Raw genomic sequence first — 18,167 nt, forward strand, 5'->3', positions numbered from 1 at the left:
TAATCCAAATTAATTTAATCACTCATTTCTTCTATTAAAACATGATTTGGTCATTGACTATGTCTGCATTTATAAATAAACAACTAAAACTAATTATTCATTCAACAGCTAAATAAAAGCATTACATATGGTTTTTTCATTTGACAAAGAAATCTGCCAACCCTGCAGTCTGTCAGTATCAAGGATCAAAACAATACACAAAGAGATGACCACGATTTTGCTGCAGATCACCTAAGCAACATAGCTCATCATTTTCGAAACTTTTTAACAAAACATTTACAATTAAGACTAGATTATCAGTGCATTGCCAAGGGCCTCATTTACTAGTTTGTTCAGCTGGGCCTTAAACAGAGAAATTTATGTTGGGGAACCAAAATTAGGAAAATATGGGCATTCAGTTGCCAGACTTCCTTTAAATTAATGACACAGAATGCTGCAAATCCATATCAGTTTAAGGTCTTATCAACTGAAAGGTGCATGCCAAATCTGACTGAAATCCAACAATCCTGGTTGATTAAGTCAGGAGGTTGGATAAACTGGAGTCCTATCTCCAACAATCCTGGTTGATGTAAGTCAGGAGGTTGGATAAACTGGAGTCCTATCTCCAACAATCCTGGTTGAAGTAAATCAGGAGGTTGGATAAACAGGAGTCCTAACTCTTGCAAGTTATGTCATGGAATGTTATAAATCAGACGTCTTGTGTCATCAATATAAAGGTGTATGTTAAATCTGGCTGGAATGCACAAATCGCTACACAAATTAGGCTGAAGACCCCCAAAGCTAGAAGAATTGGAAATCTGATGCCATAACTCATATAAATGTGATTGTGGAACAATGAACATAAAAAACACATTAAAGATCTGATTAGTATAAAGGTATCAGCTAAATTTGAATGAAATCCAAGAAACTTGGTAAAGACATGCTGAAGAAACCAATTTAAAGAGATGGGCAGTCAGGGGGTATAACTCCTGTAAATCATGCTAAAGAATCACTGGATGGTGAACTCTGGTAGAAATCCAACTATCCTTGGTAAATTTATGCTAAGGAAACCAATGTCAAGTGGACAAGCATAAAGGGGCACAACTTCTAAAAATGATATCATGGGATGCTGGAAATCAAACTCATTCAAGGCCTCATCAATATAAAGCCACACGGCAAATCTGGTTGAAATCCAGCAATCCTTGGTGAAGTTATGCTATCCTTGGTAGAGTTAAGCTAGCTATCCTTGGTACAGTTAAGCTAGGGAAACCAAATTCAAGAGGATAATTATTAGAATTTCTGCAAATAATGACATAAGAGGCTGAAAATCTATTTTTTTTTATAGATTTAAAACTGCATACCAAATCTGGTCAAAATCCAACAATTCTCAGTAAAGTTATCTTACACAAACCAAATTGCTGAGTAACAGACAATTGAAGGATGGATACACAACATAATTACCACTGGGCTCCATCAATTTTCTTTGGTGGGGCCATGCTTGACAGTATCTTTACATGAGATGCTACATAAACACCACCATATTGAAAGATATGAAGTTGATTGACATGTACCATAACTCTTGTGTATAAAATGGAATCGACAAGTTGTTGTTGTTGTGGGGTTTAACGCCATTTTTCAGCACATGATAGGCTATGCATGGTGGCCAGTATTAATGGTGGAGGAAGAACCCGGGATAACCCCAGGAAGAACCACTGACCCACGAGAAGCTACTGTCAAGCTTTCTCACATACCTACATTGGCCGAATCCTAGACTCAAACCCACAAACCCACGCAGACAGAGGTGAGATGGCAGTGATCCGTAACGCAGAGCGCTTTAGACCACTCGGCCACTCGGGGCCCCAAAATCGACAAGATTAAACCCACTGAAAGGCACACCTAGGTCAGAATATGCTGAGTGGCACTTCAACTATGCTGATTTCAAGCACACTTACCATGCAAAATATATAATGACTGTCAAGGGCCAGAACTCTGTCCAAAATGGAATAGACAAGACAAAATTCACAAGGCACATCTAGGTCTATGAAACAATATTATTAGAAAATTTCATCACACTATTTTCAATGGTTTTAGAGGGTCAAAACCAGACCAAAAAAAGTCTATGAGACAATTTTCATACCCAACTCGATCAGAATCTGGAGAATAGTTCTTGAGTTGTACATTACAAGCAGCATTTCATATCAAAATATTAAATTAACTGTCAAGAACCATAACTATAAAAGAGGTAACACAAAAAAGGAACATCTAGGTTATAAGCAAGGCTGCCATATTTACCAACATTTTTAAATGTGTACACAGTCTACAATAACCGAAATGCCATTAAATCGAAACAATTAAAAACTAAATGAAACCCTAATCTACACATGATGCTTACTGAACGACTGACTGCTGTGATAACACGCATGCTCTACCTTGTTCAACTTGCAATTGTTTCACTTGGCGTATGTCTTTTAACCTCTTATTATCATGGGATTCAATATAGGTCTTTGTGGAATATTTTATGGGATTCAATATAGGTCTCTGTGGAATGCATCATGGGATTCAATATAGGTCTTTGTGGAATATATCATGGGATTCAATATAGGTCTTTGTGGAATACATCATGGGATTCAATATAGGTCTTTGTGGAATATATCATGGGATTCAATATAGGTCTTTGTGGAATATATCATGGGATTCAATATAGGTCTTTGTGGAATATATCATGGGATTCAATATAGGTCTTTGTGGAATAGATCATGGGATTCAATATAGGTCTTTGTGGAATAGATCATGGGATTCAATATAGATCTTTGTGGAATATATCATGGGATTCAATATAGATCTTTGTGGAATAGATCATGGGATTCAATATAGATCTTTGTGGAATAGATCAAACAGATTAAGTAAAACATCCCCAAGATCATCATCATATTGTTTCCTGCTACTACTACATACATGCACATGATAAAAAAATTATAAATAAATGCAACAGGATGTACTGTGTTATATGCACATAAGATACTATTGTAGGATCTACAATGGCTAAGAAACCCATTGGTGGTTTACAAACTTTCAAATTGTATCTTTTAAACAACGTTTTTTCAAAGGTAAAGAATGTAGCTGAAATAAAACTTTATTAGTATTATCAGCAACCTAACATGATGTGTAGTGTTCCATAACATGCAGTTCAACCAATTCTCATCTATGTCAGACATTTGGTAGTGATGACACATTAGTTGTGAAAATTATACATACAATAACAAATGAAAAGAAATATCCCACTAAACAGCGATCTTAAGCAAAAATGTAGAAATATATTATTTAATTTGAACAGGTAGATGCCACATCACTGATAATCATATGCATGTTTGTTTACATGTTTAGTAATTGTAAATGTTCACAGGCAGAAACTAAACTAAGCCACTGACACATGTAAACACTGCAGCCTTATCTATAAGACAATGTATAGATAAAATTACATGAAAACATAAAATCTTGAAAATGCACATCTATATGTCATAGGCATTTGATAGACCAGATAGCCATTCAATTGTATTTAAAAATTTCAGATCAAATAAAACATTACAAATTTCTTAAAACTGATTTCAATTATAAAACTAAAAGTACATATAAAATAGTACGCATTGAACATTCACTGAAATCCTATGAAAGTTAATGTGCAGCCCAAGATACAGCAACTGAGAATAAAATAAAGATTTTATTTCAATTAAATAAATCAACAAATGTAAAAATAAACTTTTAAAATCTCTTAATTCAATCTTTAAAATGTATTTAATCACCTTAATTCCTATATGACAAAAATCATCCATTTTATTCACTCGTACATCCATTACCATGACAAATATAATTGTTAAATCCACCCTGACAGATGTAATCATTCAATCCATCCTGACAGATGTAATCATTCAATCCATCTTGACAGATGTAATTATTCAATTCACCCTTACAGATGTAATAATTCAATTCAACATGACAGATGCAAAAATTCAATCCACCCTAACATATGTAATCATTCAATCCTTCCTGACAGATGTAATCATTCAATCCACCCTGACATATGTAATCACTCAATCCACCCTGACAGATGTAATCATTTAATTCACCCTGATAGATGTAATAACTCAATTCACCCTGACAGATGTAATCACTCAATCCACCCTGACAGATGTAATCATTCAATTACCCTGACAGATGTAATCATTCAATTACCCTGACAGATGTAAATATTCAATCCACCCTGTCAGATGTAATTATTCAATCCACTTTTTAAGTACCATATTTCATATAATACCAAAACTATGATTTAAAAAAATGTACTCTTTGGTAAATTTCATGAGGTGTACAATAAGGGCACACCAATGATATAGTCCCCTATCCTGTTTATGAACATACAAGAGTTAGCTACCTTGTCCACCCTGAAAGCACTCCACTTTGGAGATGCACCTTCTCTTTCAGTATGGTCACATTAAAAAAAATATATTAATAATTTGCTTTGAGACTTATTTAACCCATTAAGGTAAATGATAGATTCATCAGTCATGCATAGTGGTCAATTTCAAGAAGATCATGATGTTACAGGTAGGTTTTGGCAACTGCTTTCCGCCGAGACATGATAAAATGGAGAAACATGCACTCAGCAAGGCAAATGTTTCAGAGATTCTGGTGAAGGTAATGACTTGAGGGTGTGAGAAAAATCATCAGTGCTAAATCATGCTTCATCTTGGCCAATTTATGGACTTGGAAAGTTTATTAATTTGATTCTGTCATGTATATTTAGTTTGTATTATGTGCTTGTCCTTTGTTCATTAATGAGAATAGAGTTTTAGTGTGTACCTGCAATTTGTCTTATATTTTATAAATAGATGTTTACTTGGGTTTGAGTTCAAGACCTGGCCTTGATTATGGCCACAGAAGGTTCCGGAAGCAAACTTGTTTATAGTTTGGTGTAATTTGCCGTTATGATGACTGAGGTTTTTTTCTCCACAAATTGCTATTGCAACATAGGTCAACTAGGGATTATAAAAGTGGTTTTGTCAACAACGTTTTCATTCCTATCTTAATATCAGTGTTTTGGAATTTCAGCTGTGTTCAGTACACGTAAAAAAAATCAAATGATGTAAAAATGACTTTTTACATAAAATCACATTTGTATTGTGTTGAAGACTTACTCAATGAGAGAGGTTTCTAGCTTTCAGTGTGAAATGATTACTTAGAGTTTTTTCTCTCCCTGCTCTAGCAGATCCGATTCAATGAACATTTGCAACAGTTAAGGCAATAAGTGTGGTCAAATAATCAAATATAAGACTAACAACATCCCCATTCTAATACACCATGTAAAATTTGGTTAAAAAATAATAGAAAATGTAACCATCCATGGCACTATACCACATGTAACCATCCATGGCACTATACCACATGTAACCATCCATGGCACTATACCACATGTGACATTAAGTCATAATCTGCATTAAAACTTTAATACAGCATATCACAGATTTTACTGCCACAAATTTTAATGTTCAACGAATCAGAATACGATTTACATTGATTTCACAGGTGTGTTAGAATATTCCATAATTTTCAAGGTATTTCAGATTCTTCAATCTTCTGTTCTATCTCCTGCTGCCTTACAAGCTCCCAGTATAATCCTTTATGGGCCATTAGGGAGTCATGGCTTCCCATCTAAAAAGAAACAGCCAACACTGTTTAAACATATACAATTTTTAGTCAAAAAAATCTTGTTATCTATCCCTAGTTTAAAAGGCATGGCATTTCATTAAGATATTTTAGATTAAGTGTAAACAAAGATAATTTCCAGACTAAAGATCATCCCTTTAAATTTAGCTGGAAGGTTAGAATGAAACTTTTTTTCCACCCAAAACAAACAAAAACAAGGTTGCCTGGGCCAACCTGTCAACCCTATCTTCAACGAATTGCTTTTAAATCCTGCTCCCTTGGCCCCAAGGTCAAAGGAGTAAATGAGTGTGTCAGAGAATGAATTGTCTTAGTGTCACAGTGATTCATCCCAAGTACGAACAGAATCCATGAAGGGGTTTAGGAGATATATGTAAGTAAAAACTTCAATCAAAACCATTAAAAACTGCCATGAAAGTAAATGCCATATCATGCTTTCCCACTAATGTTTGCTTAACAATAAAGACAGGTCTATGCTTGTGTTTTGACTGAACCTTTTATTTGATCCATCTTTAATACACAGAATTCATTAGCATTCAATTAGTCCTTGCTAAATTTAAATGGAATAGTCCTGAGAATGGTTGTATTTAGAATGAAAAATTACTTCCTTGGTTTTATGAAACTGAAAAATATGCCACTGGATTATCACAACTTAACATGTATCATCTCTTGTCCTTGCATGATCCGAAAACTGAATTAATTAATTAAAAGTGCAGAAAACCTCTAGATCAAACTTTGAAAATCAATTACTTTATCCATTCAAAATTGTAGGGTAAATGGACAAGTTACATAAATATAGCAGCTCCTTAATTTCATATTCAAAGACATAAATCAAAATAAATTGCAAAACAATGGCTAGTGAATACAAAAACAACAAAAACCAGAATGAGACCAATTTTTGAAGAAAAAATATTTGTTTCTGCAATAATACTTACCTGATCATAGCACCTTCAGAGTTCATCAACTGCCACTAAAGACCAGTTCTCCTACCAACACAAGTGCTAAAAAGTCATCTATTTGCCAAAGTGGAAGTCAGATGAGAGTTGTCTTTATTTGAATAGTGGGATTGGATCCAATGCTCTAGCCATGGGAGAGGCTTTTGATAGGTATTCCCATATTATGATCAGGTAATTACTATGAAATAAAAATATCTGACTCCAAAAGTTTGTTATCAATTCAAATGCATTACCTAGTTATAATTACGAATGTGGACAGAATTAGATCACCCTTACCCTGTTTCTAGTCTCCTATTTTATGTAAAACAGCATACAATCTCATTTGAGTTATAGGGTAGGTTAGACAGATCCTACCTACCTACCTATTGCGGCTAGAAGGACCTGGATGATGACTGGTACAATAGGTGAGACAAAGATGCTCAAGACACTGATTCTGAAAGGTTGCTTTTATTCAACCAAGTTAGAACCTACAAAAGATTCCATTTCTGAATTTCTGACATTGGGTCAAAGCCTTTTGGTCAAGAGAATCAAATCAAGTTTAAACGAAGGTCAGGTCTTTGTTTTTATCTATCCTCTCTTCCATGATGCCTGAATATGTTCAAGCTTGTCTAACAGTAGCCTTTGATGGTGATAGGAACTAATGTTTTTTTTTTCTTGGAGGAAGTTAGCCCTCTGTGTTGTCACGACTTTGGAGTGAATGTGTTTCCGCTCACATCACTGAGCAAGTAACTCTCCAATTCCCCACATATGCTTTTAAAATAGTTTGCTTTCTTGTTAGAGTATATCTATCCATTACTTATTTTGAGAACCATTTTATTCTGATATGAGCCAATTTTGCAGGTTCAGCATTTCTGGGTATGGACAGAAGACTGCATTCACAACTGTTGTAGCAGGTGGGGAGAAGATAGACTTTTCCTGGGAATCTCCATGAATAAATTAATTAGATCACTGATCAATTACTTTTTTTACCACTGGAAGGAAGCAATCTGGATTAGAATGCAGTCCAATATTCCTACATCTGCATTTCTTGGAAATCTGGGACTGGACAGACATAGGTCAGGAATTCTGTGTTCCACTTCATCACAAAAGGTTTATGACAGGTCAATCCCAAGAGGTGCAGATTCAACTTAAGACCAAGGAGTAAAGAACCATTTGGCATGAATCAAATAAATACAACAGGACATTCTGCTTGGATGGTCAGCCTACCAAGAATGTGGCAGATTTGGATTTAGATTTGCCAGCAACGACATTATTCTAGACACTTTCAAACCAGAATCTTGGGACTTTCCCCAACCCCACCCCTTGTCTTCTGATGCAATGGCAGACAGTCGCTATGTGAAAATAAGAATGATAATGCCCTTTCTAAACAACACCTCTACCACAATTAAAAGGTATGCACTAAGTCCTTCATCTCGAGGAGATCAATGTATGACAGGACCAGATCCTGAACACTTCTAGGAAAGAGGGCTGATGGTGGGCACCCAAACATGTCATGCTGGAATCAGAGAGAGATCATGATTTCAGATGAAGGCCTTGTGATAAGGGTAAAGGCTTTGTGATAAGGGTAAAGGCTTTGTGATAAGGGTAAAGGCCTTGTGATAAGGATAAAGGCTTTGTGATAAGAGTAAGACCTTGTTGTAACATTGAAGGCAAAGGAGTCATAACCTATTATGCTACAGAAAAGTATCTGCTCCTAGTTTCATTTGGCTTTATAAATGGTTTTCCCAGACAGTAGATGTGGAGAGAAATGCATCTCTTTCTGCATGGTAAGATTAATTAATGCTTAGGTAAATGATTGCTGAGCTATATACAAGCCATACAAGAGACTCCCATGCACAAGTGTCAGCATGTTCTCAATGATAGGCTTTAGGCTATGTTCAGACTGCTGGAAAAAATCCTTGGGAATGAAATCAAACAATTCCTATTGCTACAACATTTCAAAGAAGTTGTTGTGTATCAAGAATGGACTTCCAGTTCATACACAGAGAATGGTCTTACAGTCCCTGGCCCACAATGTCTCCGTTGGCAGGCTCGGTGTACAGGGTAAGAAGGTCAGTGGGTGTGCATAATGGATTAATACCGATAGTATGTTAGAAAAGGATCATTGACTTTTGGATCTTGCCTTTCAACGCAATGATGTCTGCAAGTCAACCAGCTGCTTGAGGAATGGCTGGTCTTTCTGAACTAAGAAATCAACAGATGCCTTAAAAGGTGGAAACAAATAAGCTCAACCTCATTAATTATTGTTCTGAAGACTCAGTCACCTCAGATCAATAATGGATGCATTGATATTTAACAGCATAATTTGTCACAAGGGGAAGAATGAAATGATAGGTGAGCATCTTGTGAGGGGTGCAAAAATTGAGCTAATGAAACAGACTGTGAGAAGCAGTGAACACTGAGAGCCTGTTGGGATACAGTTATCTCCAGGTTTTCACAATGCGTTTCACCAAGGCAGGTACTCTGCATCTGGAAAAAGAGTGTCACCACAGCCATAACTGCGTTGTGCCAGAGATAGGACTGGTCATGGAACTTTCCAATACCAATCCACTATACTTACACAAGACAGTGCACCAAATTTTATGATAACTATACAATGTACTCCCTAATTAAATGCCCCCTCCCCTTTTTTAAGAACAGAAAATTTAAAAGATACAGTGTAAGACGTGTGTTTTCCAATACCTGTCTACTTCGGATCTATGATTACAACAAAATGCTGCAGCAGTCTCTGTTGATCATAATGTTACAATGTATATATCAATGTATAAATTACTAAGGTCACAGGCACACATGTAGTGTTCAACTTGACACTACAGAAGGGCATCATGCTCAGAGACATACCACTCCTGAGTGGGAAAATGTGCTGATCATTTAAATGTACTGATTTTTACAAAGACTTAATTCAATGGTAGAAAGATCGCCAGATGTACTTGTGGTCATTATAAGAGTCTATCAAAATAACAACTTTAGCTTTCATTATTGTGCTATAATAAACAACCTTATTTGGAAAATGTAACACCCCTAGGGGCATTAATTTGGGAAAACAAGGTACTTGCCATCATGACTAGAACTGGTGCTGGAACTGTCATGGCTTGGTGCCAGGAATTATTAGTGTCTTTAAGCCAAAATTGGGTATACTGGATAAATCAATCCCTGTACCCAATTCAGTTGCTGAAAACTTGATATAAATATGCCCAGTTCAGAGCAGAGTTGGAGTTTTTCTGTGAGAAAACAGCCCAGAATTGTTCAAATGGTGAAAAGACAGTTTTGTGAGATCTAAAAAAAAGCATGTTTTCTAACATAAGCATATAGTATTAAATGACAAACTGATAGAATTTGGTTCTGATTTGCAGGGGAGACAACTTTTGTTTGACTTAAACTTTGGCCAGTAGATGACTTTCCAGCACTTCTGTTGTTAATTCAGTCCTAAGGTACTGGATTTATGAGGTTGTGGATGTACTCCTGAGGTATTATTATCATGTAAAGTATTTAAAGAAACAGTTTTACAATTAATTAAACACGGCATGAAATACCTTCAATTGCCATCATAAAATGCCTTTACTTAACATCATTAAACAGTGCCAATTACCACCACGAAAAATTACCTTATTTATTACTATGCTGTGAAAGTTGTGACTTTGAACAATGTCACTGGCAGAGTTTCAACTTCATTCATTGGTTACTTACTTCAACAATTCTTCCATGTGAAAGAACTGCAATCCTGTAAGCATTTCGTATAGTGCTCATACGATGAGCAATCACTATGACTGTTCTGCCTGAAATTAGAAAACAGTTTGGTAATATCCTTAATTTAGTTTAGGCATCTCTTGGCATCATTTATGAAATGGCTTTTGGATGTTATAATCTAATATTACTCCTGGCTATGTATAATATGTATTATGAGAATAATGTAGTCAAAGTATTGTGTTGGTTAGTGAATGCCCCTAAATTAATATACATATTTATCACAATACATTTTTAAATAATTTTCACATTATGTTTCAAGATTTTTAAAAATCATTTTTCTAAAGGTAAATTTTGAACTGTAATAAGTGCCAGGAACAGAAAGAGAAATATTCAATTACAAAAGCTGATGGTTAAGGTCACCCAACAGGAGTATAAATTTAGTCACATATATGGATAACAAAACACATTGATCTTCATTGACTCAACAGCCCAGTTTTTGTTATTATCACTGCATAAACCATCTGCATACAAACAGACAGCACCATAATGAAAACTTAGGTAGTCAAACCTGTCCTAACAGTCAACTTTATATATTAGTCATCAGGTCATAACAGCCATTTCAATTCCACCCCAAGCAAATTTCCTACAATGATGTCATGCATATAATAGTCAACTACTTCCCACCTCAGAGGACAGGTGTTTTTAACTAAATAAAGGTTTCTCCCTCCATTAAGTGGTCACTGGAGCACAAGAGAACATTGATATCTTCATATATTTTATTTGCCTGCAAATCAAAGCTATCTCTGATGAAAAATGTTAATCATTGAAGAGAGATAATAGTAACAGGACTTTTCATTAGGATCAGGGGTCATTCAATACTGACAAAACTTGCCTGTAAAGGCAATCCAAATTTCAGTTCATGTGGTGATAACAGAAGCCAACATTAGATTATTTTTATATCCTATTCATCACAGGGCTCTCAAACAAGCAACCTATATCTGGATCTCAGTGAGTTATGCAAATATGTCATCCAGATATTGCTTTCAGCGTGAACAGCAGTCCAGTAATATCAGTTGGCAAACAATAAGTCAATACTCCATTTCACAGATATATGAATGCTGTCAAACAATAGTGAAATTAGTGTTTATGTCATGGTGAACAAAAGAAACTAATATTATTTGTATTTCTAACAGTGATAAATTCATTTACAGGAAAGATTATGGAGTGCAAGATATGGAAATCTTGTGTGGAACATGATTTAGGGACAGACAAACACAAACATTTATTTTGTGATTTTGTTAAATAGAGCACTAATTAAATCTGCTGAAAAAATAATAACAATAAATGTAATAATAATAATTAATTATATTAATAATAATGGTGATTGGTACATTGTATCTGTTTAAAACACAAGTCTAAAATAACCTGCATACAGAATTCACCTGTGTACAAAGACAAGTATAGTTTCTTTTCCATGAATGGCTGTTATTGATAGGTTTGGCTGTAGTCTAATCTTATTTAGCTGCTGCAAAATGTTACAACTGAAAACATCCAATTAATATAAACAAATGAGATTTTACATGGTCCCCTGCAATGAATCCTTCCCTTCATGGGGACCATACATAAAATCTATCAATTTTTAATGCCCAACCAACTGTAAAAAAGCATGGAATTTGATCTGCCATTGCATATTAAACCCTATATCTGGGTCTATACTGTTCTACTCGTGATGTCAAACAAACAGCTAAAACCTTGTTCTGCCATTGCATCATGCACCCACAAATCTGGGTGTACATCCCATAATGTACCCACAAATCTAGGTCTGCATTACATAATGCACCCACATATCTGGGTCTATACTGTCTATCCTACTCATTTTTCATTTTTACATAATGCACTCACAAATCTGGGTCTACATTACATAAAGTACCCATAAATCCAGGTCTGCATTACATAATGCACCCAGGGTCTAAATTACAAAATGCACCCACAAATCTGGGTGTACAACCCATGATGTACAAATCTGAGTGTACATCCCATGATGTACCCACAAATCTGGGCCTACATTACCTAATGTACCCACAAATCTAAGTCTACATTGCACAATAAACTCATAAATCTGGGATGAAATCCCATAATGTACCCACAAATCTAGGTCTACATTACATAATGTACCAATAAATCTGGGTCTACATTGCATAATGCACAAATAAATCTGGGTATACAGTACACAATGCACCCACAAATCTGGGTCTGGATTGCATAATAAATCCACAAATCTGGCTCTACATTACACTGCACACCCAACAAATCTGGGTCTACATTACATAATGCACTCACAAATGTAGGTCTACATTTCATAATGCACCCACAACTCTGGGTGTGCATCCCATAATGTACCCACAAATCTAGGTCTACATTGCATAATAAACCCACAAATCTGGGTGTACATCCCATAATGTACCAACAAATCTAGGTCTACATTGCATAATAAAACCCACAAATCTGGGTGTACATCCCATAATAAACCCACAAATCTAGGTCTACATTGCATAATGTACCCATAAATCTGGGTGTACATCCCATAATTTACCCACAAATCTAGGTCTACATTGCATAATAAACCCAACAATTTGTGTGTACATCCCATAACGTACAAACAAATCAATGTCTACATTGCATAATACACCCACAAATGTGGGTCCATACTGTTGATCCTACTAATTTTTAAACAAACAACATGAACCCTGATATAGTGTCACATTATGTATACTGCATGCTACTTGTAATGGGTTGCAAATTATATACAATGTAGCAAATGTAACAGCTGGATGAAAAAAGTATATGTACCTTGAGTAGACTATAAGTACCTTTAATTACTACATCTGATACATGTAACATGAGTAGACTGTAAGTACCTTTAATTACTACATCTGATACATGTACCTTGAGTAGACTGTAAGTACCTTTAATTACTACATCTGATACATGTAAGATGAGTAGACTGTAAGTACCTTTAATTACATCAGATAGATGTAACATGAAAAGACTGTAAGTACCTTTAATTACTATATATGATACATGTAACATGAGTAGAGTTTAAGTACCTTTAATTACTTTGATACATATAACAGGAGTACTGTAAGTACCTGGTCTGATATATGTAACTTGAGTAGACTGTATGTACCTTTTATTACTTTGTCAAGAGCCTCTTGAACAAGCCTCTCTGATTCTGTATCAAGTGCACTGTAAATTTCAAGAATGAAGAAAACTTGTATTAAAGATCAAGGAATTAACATTTTTGTTTACAAGCATCTGTTAGTTCTCTGATGAGAGGCATTCATGAATTGTAAAATATAATACTTTGCAAAATTAATCAAATGGTTACACAATATACATGCTGCCAGAACAGGTATTTTTGTACCATAATTTAGGGGTTTAAATTAATGAATCTTACCCAAAAAAAATATTGGATTTGATATGACAAGATGATAGATGGGCCTTAATGAATTTGCTATGACAAGATGTGAGATGGACCCTATTGGATTTACTATTACAAGAGGATAGATGGGCCCTTGTAATAAAACCCTACTGTATGATAATGCCATTATTATAATATGGGTACTGACATAGATTGCCTGAAATTGGTTACTGGGTAATTTTGTTTCATCATTATATCTTAATTTATTTTACTTTAGTTCTTGGTGTATGAGACTCAATAATAACGTACATCATTAAATACTATATTTAAGTGTTTTTATTCTGACTTGGTATTACTGTAATCTCTATACAAAGTTTCCTCACTCATAATGCAGGATACTTTTATGATATACATGAACCACTTTATAAAGAATTAGCACTGTACTAATGTATTTTATAGTTCCTCTTTTCATATGTGTGTGTGTGTGTTTTCAGATTTTTACGTAGCTTTAACAATTTTAGTTATATTGCTACGATGTCTGCAGTGTGACAGTTTATAGTGATGTCCTACCCAGTCCCATTATCCTAACACCTGGCCGACCAGCCTTAACACTAACCTCTTAATGCTGAAAGCCAAATGAGGCAGCTGCTAGTATCGTTTATATAAGTCTTTGGTACCTCTTGTATGGGTTTTGAACCTGATCTCCTGCATCTGAGGTGGATGCTCTAACCATGTGGGGTCCCAGAGTGGTCTTTCCCTATCACCCCTAATTCCTACTCTGTCATTAGCTTAAGTCTACATTTTTCAGTGAATACTTTAAAATAACAAATTTTGCAGTAAATTATGTTTCTCCAATAATACTTTCCTTATCACATTAAGTTAGGATGACTTTGGTTGCCAGAATTACGAACAAAAAATGTTTGTCTATATACTATACAGACAAAGGAAAGAAAGTCTTATAGTTTAATGCTCTGTCTCCATGCTGGGTTGCTAGCGATATACCCGGCTTAAACTACTTTTTACTTGATCGAACCTTAAAGGATGCTCACACTGTGGTGATGATTAGGAGATATTATATGTAATGTGATCAGGTAAATTTTATTGGAGAACATAATTTACTAAATACTTTGCTTTCTCTGTCAAATATATTACCTGGCCATACTACAGTAGGAGAATAGTAAGACAAGGAGGAAATGTTAAGCACCCCAACTCTACCTGTGCCACCCAGTACGAGCACGAATTGATGAACTTCTCCTAATGTTAGTTTAATACAACAAGAGACAATTCGTTTGTATATGTATGTTGCATATCCCTGTGGGATTCAACACTTGATTACTGTCCCAAGATCATAAAGTTTCCCAGGCAAATCCGATGATTATTGTCCCAAGATCATAAAGTTTCCCAGGCAAATCCGATGATTATTGTCCCAAGATCATAAAGTTTCCTAGGCAAATCCGATGATTATTGTCCCAAGATCATAAAGTTTCCCCAGGCAAATCCGATGATTATTGTCTCAAGATCATAAAGTTTCCCAGGCAAATCCGATGATTATTGTCCCAAGATCATAAAGTTTCCCCAGGCAAATCCGATGATTATTGTCCCAAGATCATAAAGTTTCCCCAGGCAAATCCGATGATTATTGTCCCAAGATCATAAAGTTTCCCCAGGCAAATCCGATGATTATTGTCTCAAGATCATAAAGTTTCCCAGGCAAATCCAATGATTTTTATTGTCCCAAGATCATAAAGTTTCCCTGGCAAATCCAATGATTATTGTCCCAAGATCATAAAGTTTCCCAGGCAAATCCAATGATTATTGTCCCAAAATCATAAAGTTTCCCCAGGCAAATCCGATGATTATTGTCTCAAGATCATAAAGTTTCCCAGGCAAATCCGATGATTATTGTCCCAAGATCATAAAGTTTCCCCAGGCAAATCCGATGATTATTGTCTCAAGATCATAAAGTTTCCCAGGCAAATCCGATGATTATTGTCCCAAGATCATAAAGTTTCCCCAGGCAAATCTGATGATTATTGTCCCAAAATCATAAAGTTTCCCAGGCAAATCCGATGATTAGTGTCCCAAGATCATAAAGTTTCCCAGGCAAATCCAATGAATGTGGCAAACTCATTTCTATGTCAAACACTGTCCTTTCAGAGTGGTTACTATCTGTACAGCTATCACCAGCCCAACAAGATTAAGTCCATGTCATGCAAATGGAAACTAGAGAAACATTACATTCAAGGCCAGGCTCGTGGAAGTTGTTCATATGTTGTGAACTCAAATCTTAATTTGTGTACATGATCCTGTGAGAGTTCAGAGTACACTCATTAAGTAACTCCTTTTCACCAAGCAACCAGTGCTTGTGGGGTTATGTCAAATAGTCTTTCACAGTTGATGCCGATATTGTCCACGCATCTCAGGTAACATTTGACAGCATGTACAGTATCCTGCATCTTTGATTCTCTTGACAGATCATATAAGGAAAGGAAATGAATAGTCATTGTTGGTTAACTCATGACAGCAAGCTGTTCTTAGGAAGGGAACCAGGTTATGTCATTAGAATGACAGAACCATTACAATGTAACTGCATGTAGTTGGATCAATGAATATTGTATGTCGCTCACTCATGTTGACATATTTTGCAAGTCATGTCTGCTTCAGTGAGGAGGGAAGATGGTGGCTCAAACTTAGATGAGTTTGTCGGAACTGGACAGAAAGTCGGAGATTATCTTGTTGTTGCTAAAATTGTCTCTTCCATGATGTCTGAACATGTCTGTGATCCTAGAATAGTATCCCTTAATTGTTATATGCACTAATGTCTTGTCTTCAAAGAGACAAAGAAAGAAGTATGACATTGGGGAATGGGACATCGAGAGTCATATAACTTAATTCAAGTGATTCAGCTGTTTTAATCCTCTCCAAGATCGAAGCTCCAAATTCCTTTTCAATCAGGGTATTCTTGAATGGAGCTAGGGGTGGATGAGGATTTTGCTTGGCCATGGACTGATATGGGGCAATCCCGACTCATTGTGACTCCTATGGGTGTTTATCACTACATCTAACAAATTGTTGATCCAGGGTGTTTCATTTTAGTGGGGCAATTAGAGTTATAGCAGTCTGTGCCCCTCATTCATTATTTGTTTGTTTTCACAATCAAGACTGATGGAGGGAAGGTTAATGCCCCCATTACCTCCCAGTTGATTAAATGAGCATGTACTGCATATGCTTCTGGGGTAACGGAAAAATGAAAAAAAAACGTCAAGCATCAAATGTCCCCAAAGGGCACAGATCCAATGGACAGTGAGCTGGACAAGATTGTGATGAACTTGGACATTACCCGATATTGGAAGTATCCATGAAAATATTCTCTACAGTGAGGGATGGTGATTGTTATGCCCCTGGGATGACCTCAAGTGAATTGTCCGTTATATTCAGGACCGAGTTTCATGGATATCTTCCATCCACATGTGGAAGGCACTGAGAATGGCTTTCATTTCCAAGAGGTACAGACCTTTCTCATGAAGAATTCATATGCCACTGTAGATTACAGGTCCAGAATTATACTGGCATTGTACCGGGTCCACCCACACAATAAGTATACCAAGGAGCTGTAAGAAACTTCCTCACCTACACAATGTCTTGTCCGATGCTTTCTTCAAAACACAAATCATACATCTGAAGCATTTGGGAGAAAAACACTAAGTTAATATGTGTTTAAGAGTTCTATATCAAGGAAAAAAGCTGATAAAGAATAAGACCTGACTAATCTATGATAATTATCCATCCTGAAAGCATACTAGGGAAGTGAGGTTGTTCATGTTGTGAACCAAAAACCATACTTACAGAATGGTTTTGTAGTGTGTCATCCAGGAATGCCACCTACTCTCTCTGTTGAAGACATCCTGAATTGGGTCTATGATTTTGTCCAACATTTTACTAAGGTCAAGCTTCAATGCCTTGGGGTGGGTGGGTGATACCTTGTCTGATGTTGAACAATTCTTTCGAAGCATTTGGGAGAAAGATGCCATGTGAAAAGTGTTATGGGTTCCATACCTAGATGGATCAAAATGTTTAGATGGGATAAGGCGCAACTTCTGCAATGATATCCACCACACAATGAAAGAACAAAGGTTGTTCTTATCATGAACCAAAAACTAAGCTTACCAAATGTTTTTGTGGTGTGTCATGCAGAAACTCAAATTATCTTTGCAGTGGACATCCTGAACTCTTAGTAAAGGTCAAAGGGCTTGGATAGTGACCATATGAATCTATATATGGAAGTATGTGTCGGACATGTCAAAACGAATCACATTCTAGTTGCATCTTTATTGCAGGTCTCAAATGCTATTGGACTTTGTAATAAAAAATGTTCTGTGTGAGTGTGTGAGTGTGGTTTTTAACATTTT

General features: G+C 35.9%; 1 protein-coding gene across 2 annotated transcripts in view; it reads right to left on the minus strand.

The window, feature by feature from the left end:
• LOC149785026 (mitochondrial potassium channel ATP-binding subunit-like) overlaps positions 1 to 18,167 on the minus strand; it is a 74,619-nt gene continuing 56,452 nt past the window's right edge. For both annotated transcript variants that reach the window (XM_089978728.1, XM_089978729.1), the window contains 3 exons: positions 13,525 to 13,583; positions 10,338 to 10,426; positions 1 to 5,682 (listed from right to left, as the gene is read on the minus strand). In XM_089978728.1, coding sequence (XP_089834854.1) covers positions 5,581 to 5,682; positions 10,338 to 10,426; positions 13,525 to 13,583 — 250 coding nt within the window. In that variant the 3' untranslated portion in view covers positions 1 to 5,580. The remainder of the gene's footprint in view (positions 5,683 to 10,337; positions 10,427 to 13,524; positions 13,584 to 18,167) is intronic.

The sequence above is a fragment of the Sinohyriopsis cumingii genome, chromosome 13, assembly GCF_028554795.1.
Source record: "Sinohyriopsis cumingii isolate HCF-2022 chromosome 13, ASM2855479v2, whole genome shotgun sequence".
Lineage (NCBI taxonomy): Eukaryota > Metazoa > Mollusca > Bivalvia > Unionida > Unionidae > Sinohyriopsis > Sinohyriopsis cumingii.